We start from the raw sequence: 16,021 nt of genomic DNA on the forward strand, positions 1-16,021 counted from the left end.
CAGAAATGGCCTTTCTAAAGTGAAAGTACATCAGTGATTATATTCTGAAAGAGATGGGCAGTTTCTTATTCTTTCCCCAAGGCAGACACACACTATACCCACTCCTGAGTTTTTTCAAAGAGCAGAATATTATGGCAACTTGCTCTTTCACTATTTAGAATATAGAGCAAATTCAACCTTTATTTCTATTATAGTGCTGCAAAAAAATAATAAGCATTGAATAGCACTCCAAATGGACTAAACAATTTCTCAGACCTCAGATTCCTTTTGAATGACTAAAGCAGCTTAATAAAGGTTTTGAATAATGCATTCTAATAATTAAAACTCAAATGGAACAGGCTATCATGGAGGTGTTAAAAAATTATATCCCCAAGTAGTTTAAAGTTGACAGTATTAAATCTTAAAGCACTGGAGGGCTCTGCCTAGGCATGCATATTCCTAAATTTCCTCAGTTTTTCTAGGGCTTCTAAAATGTACCACCCACCTTAAGTTTAAAAAAATCATACTAACTATAACTACCCTCATCAATCACCATTATTTCAGAACTAATCATATCTGCCATCCTCAGGGCCCTCACTTTACATCAAGATTAAATTCTTTTTTCTTCCTGCAACATGATTTTACTACTGACCACCTACTCTCAGCGGGCTTTTTTTCCTTTTAAAACTTTATTTTTTAGAGCAAATTGAGCATAAAGTACAGTTTTCCTCTCCTGACTCCATCTTTCTCTGCTTTTGAAACATCCTTTGCTAACTCTGAGATCTTACTGTATTAGAACTACTAATATCTTGATTCAACCTACAGTGGCTTTTTGTAAACGTGACAAACACTTGTCCCTTAGTGTTTCTACTCAATCAGGCTATTGAGCTACCTGCTAGACTTTAGTAGTGATTACTAGTATATTTAAAACTTGAAGGCGCTATTAGTTTGAAGCAAATCAGTTACCAGATCTTCCAACTTCTACATGTACTTATGAGAATGTACTTCCAGTTAAGTTTAATGGTCATTTAGCAAATCTTAGTTAAGGCTTTGAGATACTTCCAGAAACTGAGAAAGTAGCTTTCATGACTGGGTAACAAATTCTGCTAGTCAGATGGTATCAAATTTTGTTTTCAACAGAACTGGAGGAGGACCTCGGGAAACTGTCAGCTGATCATTAAATTTTTGTTCCTGTTAATTTAAGAACGGGAAGCTACTTTTCTTCATTTATATAAAAGACACCAATGACTAATGCCCACTTCACAGAGCTGTACTGCTACACAAGTTCAATGAGTGCTACTTGGTACTACCAGTAGATTCAAACTAGTCCTGCCGAGTCACGTAAGCAGGCGCCCAAAAGTTAAAGACCAGTGGATTCTACTATGAAGTTTTTGGCCTATATCACGCCAGCACTGTTGTTCTCACGGGGAAGGGGAGATCTGGAGACAGCTGGAAAAGTTGTAGACATTTTTGGCTGACATCTCCTAGATGCTGCTAACCATCCTGCAATGCCGGGCCTACCTCAGAATCATCCGGCCCCAGAGCAAGAGAGTTTGTAGGGTGAAGCCCTGAGGGTCTCTAAGGGAAAGCCTGTCCAAACGGCCCTCGCTTTCTAACTCCAAGTTCCGGAGGGCATCCAGCCCCTTGTCCACTTCCCTGACCGGCGACTACACAATACCTCGCAAAGCCGCCTCAGGCGCTCGCAGCGGGACAGGATGCCCCTCACGCGCGGTAGAAGGTGTGCGGCAGCACAGAGGGTACGGCGAGCACGCACCAACCACCGTCAGTCGGCGTCGCCTCCCGCGCTGTTTTATTGCGCGAGCGATCTTACGTCACTTCCGCTGCAAGCACCTGCGGGCCCGCCCACCACCCGCCCCCAGCGCGTCGTAACTCAGGGCAACTGTCGCCCTCGCTCGACGGCGAGGACTAGACTGTGCAGGGGCCTGCCATCTCGCTGGCCCCACGTGAGGGTGTGAGCAGCGGTGGCCGCTTCCCCACCTTTAGCGTGGGGCCCCACAGCACTCCACGGGCTGCATAACGAAGACGCCCTTCCCAGCTCGTGAGGAAGCTGCCCTCGGAGGCCTGGAGGCAAAAGGGAGACGTAGCGCGGGCCGGGGCTGGATACAGAGTGGGCGGGGCCTGGGGAGCAGCGGCAGGGAACGGGCGGGGCAGTGGGAGGAGCCGTTGAAAGGGCGGATCCCTGTGCGAGAGGAGCCAATGGAGGGAGGGGTGGATCAAGCGGGGTTATTTTGCTGGAGAGGGTTAACTCTTGAAAGAAGAGACGGCGTCTTTTGTGGAATGGTAAGAACTGCTGGAGGAAGGAGAGGAGATAGATGAGGAAGAAGGGCCATGGTAGAAGGGGAAGAGGCTGCAGTGACGGAGGGACTATTAAAGAAAAGGGAGGAGCTAGGTATGAAAGTGCCTGAGCTTTAGGAGCGATAGGTCGGGTGTGTGTGCTCTGTGGACGCATAAGGCACAGAGAATTAACATAGGGAGATATGATTTGTACTCTTGAAAATGTGAACAAATTGCACACGTTGGGTGGCGCATTTGCTTAACTTTGACGCAAAGGTTTAACTGCCGAATCGTGTTCCAAAACTGAATTAGATTGAAGTCCCAATGTCTTTTTTCCTTTTAGAAACTATATTACCAGTGATCAGCCTGCTCAGGCCAATCGTCAAAACCTATTTAACCAGTTCATATGCATGAAGCTTAGCTCTGTATTAAGAAATTTAACTTCTACCATGACTAAAGGCGTTTCTATTCATTGATTTCTTCATTCAATGCACATTGATAAGGATCCACAGGAACATCCCTTCAGAATTCCAAGTGAGGCTGTCAGAAACCCATCTTTCCCTGGCTGAAATTCTGACATATATTCAAAATTCCTTTAAACCTGAAACTTCTAGGAAGATGGGGGTATGTGTGAGGACATAGTGTATAGGCAAGGAAATGGTAAGGAATTTTGAGGGATTACAGCCTGCTTTTGACATAAAGTCTGCTTTTGACTTAAACACCCTGGGCTTTTCGCCTTCCTGGCCCATTAACATCCCACCCCCAACACCCCCAGGTGTAGGAATCTATAGAGTAAGGCATTTGTAGTCTGACTATATAGACAGGCAATGACAAATATGTGGCACATGTGCTGCCACCTTTAATGTTTATTTCCTGACAGACATCATTCATTAATCACAGAACTCTTTACTCTGGCTGCCAAATCTTAAGATCCTTCTCAACACAACACCCTAGGTAGCCACTACTTGTTTGGAACTGACAATTAGGAACATATTCTTCATCTGTAGACAAATGTAAAAATATTAATAGACATCAATATAAATGTAAACATCCTTAAGTCTTGGTAAGATTCATTTTTGTTTTCATTAGGATTACTTAAATTGATGAATCAGTAATCTTGTGGATGAAATTTAGAAATGTAAGCCCGATAACTGTATAGTGAGGTGAACTTACAGCTGGTTGGATAATTAATAAACACACAAGTACCAGGGATATCCACAGGACATTATCCTTTACCCTCTCCTCACCAACATTTATACCAGAGATTTAAATGAAGTTACAGAAGATATGTCCATTAAATTAATGAAGTCTTAAAGTGGGAATGGGAAGAAATGGCCAAACTGTAGGATGTCAGATTCAGAATTATTTAAGCGGGCTGGGATAATGGTCCAAAACAAAAACAAAAACAAACAAATTTTAGAAGGATCTGATACACTTAGATGTTTACATCTAGATAAAAAGAAAAAAAATTAAAAAATCAAAATCATGGATATAGAGTGAAGAAGACAGATTTTTAACAATTCATGTGGAAAAAATCTAGAAGTTGTTTTTGACCTCAAGCTCAGTGTTCATTGAGAATGAGATATAGCATTTAAAAAAATATAGCCACCTTTGTTGAATTAATAGGTTTAGTTTTCAGATCAAGGAGAGTCAGATTTCAAAATAGACACTTCTAGCCAGACTGAATTTGATGTATTGTCCTTGTCTCCAGGTACTACATTTTAAAGATGTTGACAAGTGACTGCATTCTTAAAATGAGGGAATTTGAGATTCTTGTCTGAAAAATGATAGCTTTCTTTAGTTTCAGGATTAGCATATGTTGCTTTTAGAAGGAACACCAGGAAAGGAGCAAAATATGCAGGTTTACTGATGTCTTGATTTGAGAACATTTTAATCTTAAATTTTGCCACTGGAATGAAAAAAGTAGCTTGTAAATTGACGAGCTCTCAGTTATTAAAAATACTTAAGCATGTCTAAGAATAGCACCTGACCCTAAGTCATGAAGATTTTCTATGTTTTCTTTTAAAAGTTATGTAGTTTTATGATTTATGTTTAGATCTATGATCCATTTTGAGTTTTAAAAATTTTGGCATATGGATGGCCCATGGTTGCAACACTATGGTTGAAAAGACTATTTTGTCTGCATTTAATTATTTTTGCATCTTTGTCAAAAATTAATTGGCCATATTTGTGTGGGTATATTTCCGGACCTCCTATTTCAACCCACTGACCTATGTGTCTCTTCATTAACCAGTATCATACTGATTCCTATTCCTATAGTGATTTTTAAAACTGGGTAGTGTGATTCCTCTACATTATTTTTATAATTGTTATTGATATTATAGTTCCTTTGCATTTCCTAATAAATTTTCAATCTAGCTTGTCAATATTGACAAGAAATCCTGTTCTAGATTTGTATGTTGATATTCAGCAGTTATACTCTCAACTTCTTTAAAACTGACTGTATTCTTAGGCCTTTATATTTTCATATACATTTTAGAATCCAAAGAATTGAAAAAAAAAATTTAAGAAAAGAATTATCGGTTATAGTCACATAGTCTTACCTTCCCAAGATCTAGGACTTCCCAATTCCAGGGGTCCTGGACTCTTCCTTCAAGGACCATAAATATCCACATTTTAGATAGTGATATTCTTAGTACATAAAGACCATTTGCTTTGTATGTCACATCTGATAATACCAAACTAATGTGGTACGAAGACATTACCACTGGTCACCAAAATCTGTTTTCCTTTTTCTTCTGGAGATTTAGGAGGAAGTATTATCCCTACTTCTTGAAGTTAGGCAATACCTTATGACTTGTTCCAGCTAATGACATGGGAACCAAAGTCATATGTTACTTCCAGGAAGAAGCATTTAAAGTCAGTGTTTGAGTCCCCATGTTTGCCATTATAGTTGGCTATGGTTTCCCCCTTATAGTGCCTCCATTAGTTCAATTCCGGAGTGAGGATAATGTGGAGGAGAGTCCATGACATCATACAATGGACATTTAGTATGTGTTAGAAATAAACTTTTGTTGTTTTCTGTCACTGGGGAAAAGAGTTGGGATTGCTTGTTATTGCAGTATAACCTTGCCTATCTACACTAATTCTAGGTAGCTGAGGCTAACAGACAGCAACCATGCCAAACTGAAGTGTACCCTGGTAAGGCTGCCAGAGCAACCTTTTGCAAAAAGAACCTGGCAGCTTGAGCCATATCTGGGGCAAACACTAAAAACAAAAAATACAAAAAATAAAAATCAGAACTTAATGAGGACTTTTAAAATAGTTCCATTTCTAACTTCACTTTCATTAAAACAAAATAACTACATTATCACCTTCTTGATCAAAGAAATATGAAGAATAAATCCATATTCTTGGTCAGGTTATCTCTTTTTTTCACATGGATTTTTTTTTGAGAAACATTATTATTTTACAAATAGTAGATATGGTCATTGTTCTCCATTTACATTGATTTCACCCCCTCCCACACCATTTTAACTTTTATACAACATGTCCACGAGATTAGCAACAGAAAATGTGGCCTATTCTTGGACTCCGTTGTAATATTGGTATGTCTCTGCCATTGGCCCTTTGTAGCATAATGGAAGTCTTTGTTCATTTCAGGAGCAAGACACTTCGTATTCTAAGTTACATTTTGGTTTGGGTGTTAAAGCTACATTGATTTTGCCAGATGTCTAACAGAGAGGCATTTGGTAGTCTCTGTACTTCTCAATTAATCAGCAAACTGCATGATCATAATAAAGTTTCAGAGATCCAAAAGATAATGTCTATTTTTTTTTCTGCATTTCCAGCCTGTCCGTTTGCAATTCAGTTAATTTAATGAGAAGACTTTAAGTACTTTAAGAGTAATTCGACAGTTATTTTTGGAGTTTCTCTAAATCACCTTCATAAACTCTATTCTCTGATTTTTTTTATACCTTTGTTGTACATTTGTTTTTTGTTTTTTTTTTTTTTAAATCAAACCATTTAAATCAAGTTAATAGTAAGCAGTAAAGGTGCAATTGAAAAGCCTCATATTTTACATGTTTAAATGATTTTTCATTGTCTTTACTTTGTAAGGTGTTGAAGGTGGGACCCACTTACGAATCTTCTTTCTAGTGGTGGAATAAGGTACTTAATGTTCTGGAATGCCACGCACATTGAATTCATGGTTTGTCCAGATGAATTTACAAGCAGTAGATGGTTTTGTTGTTGGAGGGTCATCAGTCATACAGTGAAGCCAACGATGCCATTCTGGGGGCACCATGCTTCTATCCATATCCCAGAATGTGTTTTCGCCATTTATTTCAGTAGTATATATACCCATTGGTGATAGCCAAAAAACTACTTGTTGTCTTCATAGTATTGTTTCCATTTTTTTCTTCCCCGATTAATGTACCAACTTTCACATCACTTGCCCTGAAGAAAATTCGTAGATAGCCTCGGAGGCTGCCATGGCTGCAGACCTGCTGCAGCCCGCGCTTCAGGACCTGCAGGAACTCCATCTTGTCCCACAGGCCCGACCTCTTGGGTGCCTCTTCTTTTTCAATAAGTACTCATTCAAGGTCTTTACTCCAACTTAAAATTATACAGACTGTGTTATCTACTCTGATAACATTTATTTCAGTTTGCTTAAGGTCAGAATTCATCATATCCTCACCTCCACTATTATCACACATTCCATTTCTTGAACCACTTTGATAATATGATGGCTTAAATATTTTTAATTATTATTATGGAAAACTTCACACTTACATAAAAATAGAGTGAAGGGTACAGTTAACCTCCATGTCCTTATACCCATTTACAACAAACAGAATTTATGGCCACTTTTATTTCATCATATTTTCTCTAATGACAACCACTATACCCCCCACACCTTCCATACTTCTTACAGGATTATTTTGAAGCAAATAATAATTGCTTGTGTTTAACTGGTAAAATAAATGTGCTACAGAGCTGTTGTTTTTTCTGATCATTTCCTTTCCATTTCTGTCTTTAAATGCTTCTAGAAAAGGTATTTTCTGGATTATAATGAATTTCCATAGGCTCTGTTTCTTAGACTCTCATTCATCTTCGTTATTTTATTTCCAAATATCTTAAATTCCTTCATCAGTTTTTCATTGGGTTTATTCTTGTTTATCCAAGCATGTACTTTGGGGGCTTGAACCTCAGTCAACATTTTCTTCTTTATACATTTTGATTAAGTCCCTTCAGTAGTTTATGTCATAGAGTTTAATACCTTCTCACCTATATCTGTGTGTCTTCCTACTCCAAATCCAATTTTGTAGTTGCATCTGCAAATGCATTTTCCCATGGTAGCATTTTCACTATGATCTTTGTGTTTTCTTAATGTGATTTTCTTGGAAATATTAAGAACTTTGATGTACGCTTTATACTGGTGATTCTCAAATTGAATCAGGTTGTAAAGCTCATTGAAAGTCGAGAAGTAGAATAGCATGGGTTATTGATTTACTTCAAATCTATAAAGTAGGCATAATTTTACTATGAGAAAGTCAATGTATTATATCAATGCAGATTTCTGCATTTCACCCTAAAAATAAAACTGCGTATAATTTGTAACAAGTCACATTTCTACTCTTTTAGGATCTTTGCTTCTTGCATACTTTTGTTTGTCATTTCTTACATGAGCTGGAAGACAAGAATGGGCAATAAAATTTGAGGAAAAAAATAAAATTTGGAGGAAAACTTAAAATTAAGACTATTCTTTCCACTAACTGATTTTTTTTTTTCTATTTAGAAAAAGACCACCAATATTTGTTTTAGTAGTGAAGCATCTTGATCCAGCTTGAAGAACACCAGGGTTCCGGAGAACACCTAGCAGTCTGTAGTCTGGTATGTGGGAATCTGACGATTCGACTAAGAATACTGTGTTTATTGACTCAGAGATGATTCTTGTTTTCCGTCATAAAGAGTCAATATAGCTCCTATGATTCCCCATTAAATGAGTAAAGTACTTATAAAAATGTAGGATATATAACAAATATGTAAAATGCTTATAACAATGCCTGCCACATAGTAAGAACTATGTAACAGTAAGTTTTATTATTAAATTATTATTGTTACCTGGATTTCTTTTGGAAATTTGTAATAAATGTTACTGGAACCCCTTCTGGTGCCCTCACTGGGTCCAATTCTACAGACTCCAAAATAGAAACTTACCCAATATTGCATCCTTGGCCTCTGCTGTTCCTCTCTCTAGATGTATAGAGATAGAGACATGGGCTTCCCCTCAGCTTTCACATACTCTCATGGCATGTGAGAAATAGTCAAAAGTGCTGGAGATGGTTAACCTGAAAGAGAAGAGTACATGGAATTTTTTCATAGGGCTGTTAGGAGGCTGAGGCAATGGGCAGTCTATGGATTAATGATTCTTCAAAGTTTTGTAGTAATAGAATTCTTTGTAACTCTGATGCAAGCCATTCCCTGAAAAAATGATTGAGCATCTTCAGAGGCATCACAGACCTCCTGAACCCCATCTGTAGATGGGAAGGCTTCCCATCACAGAGCCTTGCTCTGGAGCACAAAACTAAGACCAAGGAGTGGAGGATGTTGAAGGGGCAGGGAAAGCAGTGTTCTTTCAATATAAGGAAGAACTTTCTGACAGAGTAGTTCTCCAACTTTGCTGGATTTTAGAATCACCTTGGGTGATTTTAAAAAAATGCTGATGGCCAGGCTGTGCCCAGACCAATTATAATCAGAATCTTTGTGGGTGGGGTCTGGGTATTATTTTTCATACAGCTCCCCAGATGATTCCAAGGTGAGCCAAGTTAGAGAACCAGTAAATATGAGCATTTTGCATTTGAGCAGGCTCTCTAAGTGAACACCTTGTCAGTGAGATTCTTCAGTCACAGAACATTTTTCTTACTGATTTGAACATTCTGAAGCTACTTAATCTCTGCTAAGCAGTATCTGTTTCATTGCTATAATAACCTCAAGTTTAACTTCATTTTATTAATTAATAAATGGCTTTGCTTTTTATTCCTTGCTCTTTTTCCTTTAAAACTGTACATGTCTTAAGTCTTTGGGGTTCTGTGATACAAATGTATTTGTAATTCAGAAGAGAACAAGGTCTAGGTATACTAATAGGAGCTTTTTGGCCTGGGTAGTGAAATTTCACAATATGAAAGGATCAGGTGGTTTGCACAATCTGTCAGGTCCTTAATCATGCTTCTGTTTGTAAACAAAATAGCACTTCTAGTTTCTAGTCACTTGTAATATAAGTTTTTTTCCTTTCAGATCTCATTCATTTCCTCTGATGTCATATTGGAAAAAATTAAGATGCCCAAAGATATTTGACCTTCCATAGGTAAATACAACTTAATTACCATCAAAATGCCACTTGAAGCCTAAGTGAAAATGCTGAAATGGTAATTGAACAGATATTGTTACAAGAAGTTACTTATCTCTACCTTAACAAGAAATGAAAAATGTGGGTTTCTGGCAGGGATCACGTTGGGGTGAGAGAAAGCAAGGTGTGTGGTTCCCATTGAACTCTGTCTCATTACAAGTAATGATTTCCTCAAGAAGACACTGGCCGTTCATTAGCACTCAGCTGGATCTTTGTTAGTCACTGCTTAGGCATTGGAGTTCATCTATGTAGCATGTGGGGTTTCCAAGAGGAACCCCTGTCTGTGGGAAGGTATTATAATCATGCCCTTTTTATAGATGAGCAAATAGACCCAGAAAAGTAACTTACTCAAGATCATACAGCTAATAAATAAGATTGGAACTCTGGCTGTTTGGCACTCAAGTCTGTGCTCATAATCAGGATTACAACTTTCCTAACCCTTTGACTGGATTATAAATGCCAAGTCCCATTTTTAAACCCGAAAAAGCATTCATTAAGGATAGTATCATCATCATCATCACACATCACCACCACCACCACTACCGTCATTACCGCCTACTATATTAGTTTCCTAGGGCTGCCATAACAAAGGAACACAGATTGGGTGACTTAAACAGCAGATTGTTGTCTCACACTTCTAGAGGCTCACAGTCCAAAATCAAGGTGTTGGCAGGATTGATTCCTTCCGAAGGCTGTGAGGGTAGGATCTGTTTCAGGCCTCTTTCCTTGGCTTGCAGATGGCCATTTTTTCTCTGTGTCTCTTCACATCCTCTTCCCTCTGTGCATGTTTTGTCCAAATTTCCCCTTTTTATAAGGATATCAGTCATAGTCAGTGAATTAGACTGAACCAATTGACTTAGCTTAGATTACATGCTCTACCAGTTTCCTCAAAAGCCTAAAGATCTCAAGCCAATATCCAGAGTTGTTGAGAAGGGAATGAGGAGGTTGGGGTGCATAAGTCACATACATCTACCCTAGTTCTCTTGATATTAGTACAGTATCATCTGGACATTTTTGGAGTGGAGGGTAGGGATGCTTAAACCTACTTTGCTTACTGCAGACTGTACCCCATCTTGAGCGATAGAGCCTGTGCTAATATCTTTCTCTCCTCTTCACTCCCAACTTTGGTCTTTAATTAAATCCATTAGCCTTTAATTAAAATTAGCCTTATCTTTTATAATGTCAATAGTTGGAATGGATGGTTTTATAGTATTTCTTCTCAGTCTGTTCCTGAATATCTTGAAGATATTTCACCTGAGTTACTGAATTGCTTTTTTAAAAAAAAAAAAAAATCAATATTAAAAACTGAGTTCAGCCTTTTGAGCCATGCTTCTCTTGCTCAGGCCTACTTCCTCTTCTGGAAATGTACGTTCTCTTCTAATAAAGCTTTTCTTTAAATGAATGAATGAGTGAATGAATGAATAAAGACTGAGTTCAATTTGCATTTCAAACTGCAGGAAGAAGATGTTAAAAACTTTAAACAACCATCACAGTAATTACAGTAATGGATCTCTGTCAGAAAAATGAGACTAAATTAGAAAATAATGGAAATAATGAAATTCAAAGCACAGAAAAAAACGAATTAACCTATACTTGTCCAGATGAAGGAAGCGAAAAGAATCATGTTTGTTGTCTTCTCAATATCAGTGACATTACGCTTGAACAGGATGAAAAAGCCAATGAGTTTGCTATCGGAACTGGATGGGAAGAAGCAGTAAGTGTCTTCTTGAGTTAGGTCTCTTTCACTTCGGTGTTTTGATGCAAGCTTTTTCTTTTACTTTTTCAAAAATAGTTACTATGACAAAAAAAATTTGTAAACAATGAAATATAGAAAACTGTGGAACAGAGGTCAAATATTAATGATGAGAATAGTGAACCTTTCATTGAGTATTTATGGCCACTTGGTATTGGCAAGCACAGTACTAAATGTTTCATGTACGCACTTCATTCAACCTCACAGTAGCCCTTTGCAGCAGATATTCTGAACAGCCTTACTTTTTGGACAAGGATACTGAGGTACTCAAAAGGTAAAATAATGTGCTGAAGGTCACTCAGCCAGTGGCCAAGATCTTCTGGACTCCAGAACCTGAGCTCCTTAACTACTAAACTCCCCAAGAAACCTGAGATTTCTGTTCTAGAAGTTCTACTTAGAACTGTGTGGATTTATTCTTTGAATCAAGAATAGAATCCTAAATTTAGAACTATAAGGAAATTGGTCTAATCCAGTGATTCTCAGGTGATACTTGACAATGTCATGACTAGGGATGAGGGGAAGGGGATACTACTGGCATCTAATGGTCGAGGCCGGGGGTGCTGCTCCATATCCCACAATGCCCAGAATGGCACCCACCACAGGAAATAATATTGCCTTATCTTAATTCAGGCTGCTATAACAGAATCCCACAGGCAGGGGGGCTTAAGCAACAGAGTTATTTCTCACAGTTCTAGAGGGTGTAAGTCCAAGTTCACGCTGCCAGCTTGGTCGGGTTCTTGATGAGGGCCCTCTTCCTGGTTATGCTCTCACATGGCCTTCCTTGGTACATAAAAGCAGAGAGGGAGATTCTTTATCTCCTCCTCTTATAAGAATACTGATCCTATTATGAGGGTCCCACCCTCTTGACCTCATTTAATCCTAATTATCTCCAAAATACTCCACCTCCATATACCATCACATTGCGGATTAGAGTTTCGACATAGGAATTTGGAGGGACACGAACATACAGTCCATAACGAGCTGCAAACATCAGTAGAGCCAAGGTTGAGAAACCCTGATCTACTCGGTTTATTTTATAAAGGTGGAAATTGAGGCCAAGACAAGGCAGGGTGACTCACCCAAGTCCACTTGACAGTTGAAAGAATCATGTCTTCAAGAGCCCTTGTCTAGTATTCTCTGTATTGTGTACTGCTCCCCATCGCTTCCTTAAGCATTTATGACTTTCCATATACACACTCCCATGCCAGGTAAGTCAGGGCTGTATACAGTCCTATTTAAGAATTTAAACTTTCTAAGGTTATAAGGTTTCGTTTACTATCAAATGTAACTACTCTGAAATATGCATCTAAGGACTGTTGGAATGGACCTGCCTTTGCGCATCCTCTCTCTTCCAGACCCTCCGCACAGCAGTCTCCCTGGGTGTGGTAAACAGAGCCTGGAAGGACAAGAAGCCCTGATGGTGGGGCACAAGGATGAACAGTTTTGATTTTATTTTTATTTAATACTTCCAATTTTTTTTACTGCACATCTGAAAAAATATATAGTGAGCACATCAAGTGGCCTTTTAGAGATACCTGCTTAGTATTTCAGTATTAACAAATCCTATTACTAGTATTTCAGATTTATAAATACTATCGCTTAGTAAGGCTAAAATGGGTATTAAAGATTTTTTAAAAAGATTTTATTTAAAGAAAAATATCAGTTCAAATAGGATGGCCAAAATGGGGATGTGGCCAAGGTTGGGGTGGCTAGAGTTTGGGCAGCTCAGCTGAGAGTAACACGCTGCTTTATTTGTAGGTTCACGGCTGGGGGCAGACTTCTCCAACTGCCTGCATCTGGCCTAGGAAGAAGCTTAAAAAGGTGAAGGTGGGAGAAAGTGCCAGTAGCTGTTTACTCTGTATCAGTCTCTCCCAAGGGAGCCCTGAGACCAAGCCTCAGTCTGAGGCAGAGAAGTTGGAGTCAGGGGCTCTGGCTGAGGCAAGTCCAGGGAAGGATCAAGGCAGCCTCTCCCAGATGCAGAGGCCCCCGCAGGGCCCCACCACTGCTACCAGGGACATCAGCAAGATCTGCTTTCCCTCCTATAGCCAGGGAGAGAAAAAAAGTCTGCAAATAAAGGAGTTTATTTGGTGCTTGGAAGAGTGGGCTGTCCCTGAAACAGTTAGGGGCAAGGACCTCAGTGGGGGTTCTGACAGAGGTCCCTCCATCTCAGACTCCTTGACTTCCAAGGCACTTTTAGTTCTGCCTCCCCTGAAGACTTCAGCCCCAAATGGCTTAGACGGTCTGGGTAAGAAGAGTAAGAACTTTCCCTTGCAGCCTGAAGAGAAGGTGCTAAGTATGCAAAAGGATGCGTGTGTGGCTTGTGAATATGGATTGAAAACAGTTAACGGGAAAGATGAAAAGAGACCTGCTGAGCTGGCCAAGCACCTTAAGGTCAACTGCAGGCAGCCTTTCCCCTCTCCAGGGGCCAGGACATTGCTGCTGGCCAATCCAGAGCGGTGCTGCCTACACTGGTCCCTCCTTCCTGAGAAAAACCTGGCGTGCCCACCCAACCCCAGCAACGTTCACTGTCTCGCTACCTTGCAGCTTTTGCAGAAACAGGGAGTGCAAAGCTACAAAACCAAATTCAAAGCCAGGGAGCCAAGACCTCCCATGAACACCCAAAAGTACGTTGTCAAGGAGGCCAAGCTGGAAAACAGGCCTCAAACATTGGAGACCAATGTGTTCTCAAGACCTCTTTTGCCGTCCCTCACAGTGAGCAGAGTTGTCATTCCTGTCTCCACCCAAAGACTTCTCTGAGTTGCCACAATATAACTCCCTGGGAATAAGCACTGTTTGAAATTCATTCATTCTTTCTCTCCTGCCCCCATCCCATTCTCTTCTGTTTTCTTCCTTCATCTCCTCTCCCCTTCTCTTCTCTCACACTCTTCTCTTTCTCTCCCTTGTCCTTTGTTTTGTAGGAGAACCAGAGGAAATTGAACCTCATAGTATGCATTTTGATTTATGTATTACCTGCTTCTGTTAGTCACTTACAAAAGCAAACTAGGAATGCCAGTCTCAGCCTCTGCCTGCCTTACATCTCTGCCACTGGAAGCCAAGTGGATGGTGGGGAATCCGAAGGGCCTGTCTTGGTGAAGCCCCCATGCCAGTCCCAAGCCCACTGGAAAGGGCTCTATCTGCCCGACCCCAGTGCCTTACGCTAAGTGTACTGGGCTTGTTTGGACCAAATTATTTCCTTATCTTTTAGACCAGGCAGATATCTATCTGTTGCTTCATTTTCTCTTGCAACAAAGATCTGAAACACTGCTTTAATAGAAAACTCCATCCTATGTCTAAATGAATATCTTTGCGTCCAAAGTGACATATCCGTATATTCATATACCATATCCATTGTATCCTATGTGTCCAAAGTGACATATACCCATGGGTTTACCATATTTATTGTATCCTGTGTGTCCAAGGTGACATATCCCTGTGTTGTAGCCTCATGCTAGTCTCTGTGTCTGGGAAGTTTTAGCCACAGTTCCACAAAATCCTTCTTGGGAACCAGGTTAAGAATAGTTATTTGAAAAAAAGATGTAACCATGACTATTGTCACCCCACATGCTTCCTCCGGACCTACTTTGCATCTAATATTTGGGAACTCTGCAACCCCAGACTCTTACAAAATGGGCTGTTACTTTCTCTCTTCTGTTCCTTTCCCCCCTCATTTTATTCCAATGCATTATTTCCTGAAGTTGTATATAAATTAAATGATATTTGTAAATGAGTTCTATTTTAAATGCCAAGTGACAATGCCATGTAGAGAAATGCTTTGAAAAAACATTTTGTAATATAAATAACCATTTAACTGCTCTGTATTTACAGTTTGAATTTGCTTAAGGTAGGTTATACTATGAACTCTGGACTTTCCATCCCCTAAGTGATGACTGTATTTGTAAACATCTGCTTTCCATAATTGGTCTTTGTAATGTCTTGTCTGTTAAAGATTTTTATTTTGTCAGTTTGTTTTTATGAAACACCAGCAATGCAAGAATGATTATAGTACAACAGTCATTAAAAGGTATATTTTGCCTGCTTAAGTTGGAAATTTCTCCAAAATCTGGAAGCAATTTTTAGGTTCCGCCTACCCTTTCTTTCCTGAATGAAGAAACCATCTGGATTCTGTCCCCAAGAGGAGCCCCTGATTTTCCATTGTTTCTGGACAGCGTGGTGGGTGGGGGTGGTGGGGGTGTTGGATCTGGTACTGTTTGAGGACCCTCTAACTCTGGCAGCCTGCCCACCTAAGTCTGTATTTTTTCAAGCCCCTCTTTTCTAAGCAGCAGAATAATGAATAAACTCAATATGTAAAATAGTTAAAAGTACTTGGGAGGGAAGAGTGTGGATCAGCATGAGTGAGGGGTGGAGCCCCACCTACTCAGCCCAGATGTACTTACTTTCGAGATCTTGAGGCAGTTTGAAAACACTGATCTAAATCAGAACAAAATATTTAAGAAAAACTCTTTCGTTGGGATAGGGTTATAAATTCTACAGATTTGGGGGTAAACATATAATAATAATTTAAAACTAATGAGGGCCAGTCTGAACAAAGGAATGGCCCAATTTATTAAAGATTCATGGTAGCCTTCTTTTTGAGCAAATTTGGCCAACAAAATATTGAGTAC

The 16,021-nt window shown here is 39.5% G+C and overlaps 1 protein-coding gene and 1 pseudogene across 2 annotated transcripts; one reads left to right on the forward strand and one right to left on the reverse strand.

The window, feature by feature from the left end:
- Positions 1-2,159: 2,159 nt before the first annotated feature.
- On the forward strand, positions 2,160-15,439 carry CUNH16orf46 (chromosome unknown C16orf46 homolog). 2 transcript variants are annotated; one of them, XM_015587691.2, is made up of 6 exons: positions 2,209-2,280; positions 6,355-6,405; positions 8,036-8,130; positions 9,535-9,604; positions 11,104-11,360; positions 13,158-15,439. In XM_015587691.2, exons 5-6 carry the CDS (start codon positions 11,151-11,153, stop codon positions 14,154-14,156), a joined length of 1,209 nt encoding a protein of 402 aa, XP_015443177.1. In that variant the 5' UTR covers positions 2,209-2,280; positions 6,355-6,405; positions 8,036-8,130; positions 9,535-9,604; positions 11,104-11,150; the 3' UTR covers positions 14,157-15,439. The 2 variants fall into 2 exon arrangements, with proteins under 2 accessions (XP_024901150.1, XP_015443177.1); XM_025045382.1 differs by lacking the exon at positions 6,355-6,405 and having other exon boundaries at positions 2,160-2,280.
- LOC112478167 lies at positions 2,277-7,199 on the reverse strand (annotated as a pseudogene).
- Positions 15,440-16,021: the final 582 nt, after the last annotated feature.

This window comes from Pteropus alecto, unplaced genomic scaffold (genome assembly GCF_000325575.1).
Source record: "Pteropus alecto unplaced genomic scaffold, ASM32557v1 scaffold42, whole genome shotgun sequence".
Lineage (NCBI taxonomy): Eukaryota > Metazoa > Chordata > Mammalia > Chiroptera > Pteropodidae > Pteropus > Pteropus alecto.

What these genes read in the sequence shown, in the direction of transcription:
- CUNH16orf46 (XM_025045382.1), top strand. Translation starts at nt 11,151, where the DNA reads ATGGATCTCTGTCAGAAAAATGAGACTAAATTAGAAAATAATGGAAAT. An exon ending in GAACTGGATGGGAAGAAGCA is followed by an intron (nt 11,361 to 13,157) that starts GTAAGTGTCTTC and finishes CTTTATTTGTAG; the next exon opens with GTTCACGGCTGGGGGCAGAC.